This window comes from Haplochromis burtoni, unplaced genomic scaffold (genome assembly GCF_018398535.1).
Source record: "Haplochromis burtoni strain Fernald_Lab_line unplaced genomic scaffold, NCSU_Asbu1 Contig_201, whole genome shotgun sequence".
NCBI classification, from domain to species: Eukaryota; Metazoa; Chordata; class Actinopteri; order Cichliformes; family Cichlidae; genus Haplochromis; species Haplochromis burtoni.
This window is the reverse complement of record NW_024582562.1, coordinates 24504-26465: the sequence shown is the minus strand read 5'-3', so window position 1 is coordinate 26465 and position 1962 is coordinate 24504. Positions and strand designations below refer to the sequence as shown.

Genomic DNA, 1962 nt, shown 5'->3' with positions numbered 1-1962 from the left:
TATTGCAAGTTTAAGCTTGTGTTGCCATGTATTTACAGATAAAGGTGTATTCAAACGATTTATTATTGTGCACACATACAAATGCTTTGTTTTCAGGAGAGAAAATAGAAACTGAAGGCAGCAGATAACCTGTACTTTTGCTCCTAGTTCAAAACTCTTGGTATTACATTTGCTACAACGTAGCTTAATAGGATCTGTCAGCAGACCTCATTTTTAATGTCACCTCACATGACTATAAGTTCTTTTTTTTTTTTCGAGCCTTCTTGATGATAAATCAAACAGCTTACTTTCAAAGTCACCAGAGAGCCGTTTTACAATGTAGTGACAAGAAACCTGCTCAGATTGTTCCCAGTTCGCTGTCCTGACACATAACAGGCAACGTTTGTGAGAGAGCACTGTAGTAAAATAACTGAAACTCACTTCTGATTGATTACAGTTAAAAGAAGGTTCATCATGTTTTGTCACAAATGATTGCGAAATTAGTCTCGATGTTTGTTTGCTGGACATTAGTGCAGAGAATTGAGGGGCTGCCTCAGACTTGCAGGATCTTGTCGTGTCTGTATCTGATGCACTAAATGATAATGCAGACTTAATGAGCAGGTTAGCAAATATCACAACAGAAGAACAAAATGTGACTGAAAACTTGACAAAAGAAAGAAGTCTAGAGTCTGTCAAACAGCTGTCTCGTGCGGATGTGTGTGTCTGTGTGCGCACACGTGCATATATGCATATGTAAATTTTTAACTCCTCCTCTGGTGTCAGCCAGTGCTATCATCTGTTGCAGAGATGGGAAAAGAAATGTTAGCACCTGACAGCCAAAGTGTTTTGTTTCTTGGCAGAATGTATAATTATTCAAATGAGTGCATTCAAAAGCATCACATGAGCTAGAATTAATTAGTCCCTGCATATTTTAGCATCATCAATTCCATGGAAAATCAGTAAGATTGCTGCTAAATGTCACCAGGAATAAAATGGAACAAGAATGGAAGAGAGGAATGTTTAGTTCTAATATCTGGAGATATCCCAACACATTGAATGCTATCATATGTATTTCACTTATCCCGTACATTTTGCATTGACAGTTTTTCTCAATTTTTTCGAGTCATAGAAAAAAGTTCTGGAATAAATAACCGAATCATTTTAAAGGGAAGTCCTGTATGTTGTTTGTTAGAATCAGGCTGTCAGTGCGTGGCCACCGCTGTATCAACTTGGACGACAGCCTGACTTTTTCAAAGAACCCAGAGTGTGAGGACACATGTGGATGCGTAAATACAGACACATACTGATTTACATCTCACGCCCAAAGCATCGGTGCTTTGCTTTTTATATTTGCAGCTCGTCTTTCAAAGGAAACAAAATTGACACACAAATCAGCCGGTGAATATGTCAGCGTGTTTTATGAGGCAACACATCTGTGGCTCGTAATTGGTGTCTTGCATATTTTAGTAGTTTATTTGGGGAAAGGATGCATCTGTGAAACCCACAGAGTCACTTGAAATGTCAGATGTAATTGTGCCAGTTTTAATCCTCTGGCTTTGAGATGGACAAATAAAGCGAGGCTCCAAACGTGCCCCACAATTGCACTCTGGTGTGTGTGTGTGTGTGTGTGTGTGTGTGTGTGTGTGTGTGTGTGTGTGTACCTGTAGTTTTGTGGTATTTTTAGACCTGTCAGAAAATATTTTCTGTTTGGTTTTTTTTTTAATTTCATCAGTTTTTTCAGCCAGAATCCACCAATGAAACATAAACCCAAGAAAAATCTAGTGCAGCACCTGTGCAGATGTATTAAATGTTCTTATTTCTCTCTATACATGTTGATGTACTTTACCTGCATCTCTTTTCAGGTGTTTAAGAGTCTTAAACTTTTTCTGGAGAATAAACAGCCCGGAGACGAACTCTTTGACCGCCTAAATGTGAGTCTGTCTCAGCATGCATCTCCTCTAACATGTTGCACCTTTTATATGA

At 38.6% G+C, this 1962-nt stretch overlaps 1 protein-coding gene across 1 annotated transcript in view; it reads left to right on the top strand.

The window, feature by feature from the left end:
- Window positions 1-1962, top strand: part of zgc:173742 (DNA topoisomerase I, mitochondrial) — a gene marked incomplete at its 5' end in the record, with an annotated part of 37443 nt that overhangs the window by 17385 nt on the left and 18096 nt on the right. The window contains 1 exon segment of the mRNA XM_042226216.1: window positions 1842-1910. Within this exon segment, the coding sequence (XP_042082150.1) occupies window positions 1842-1910 (69 nt within the window).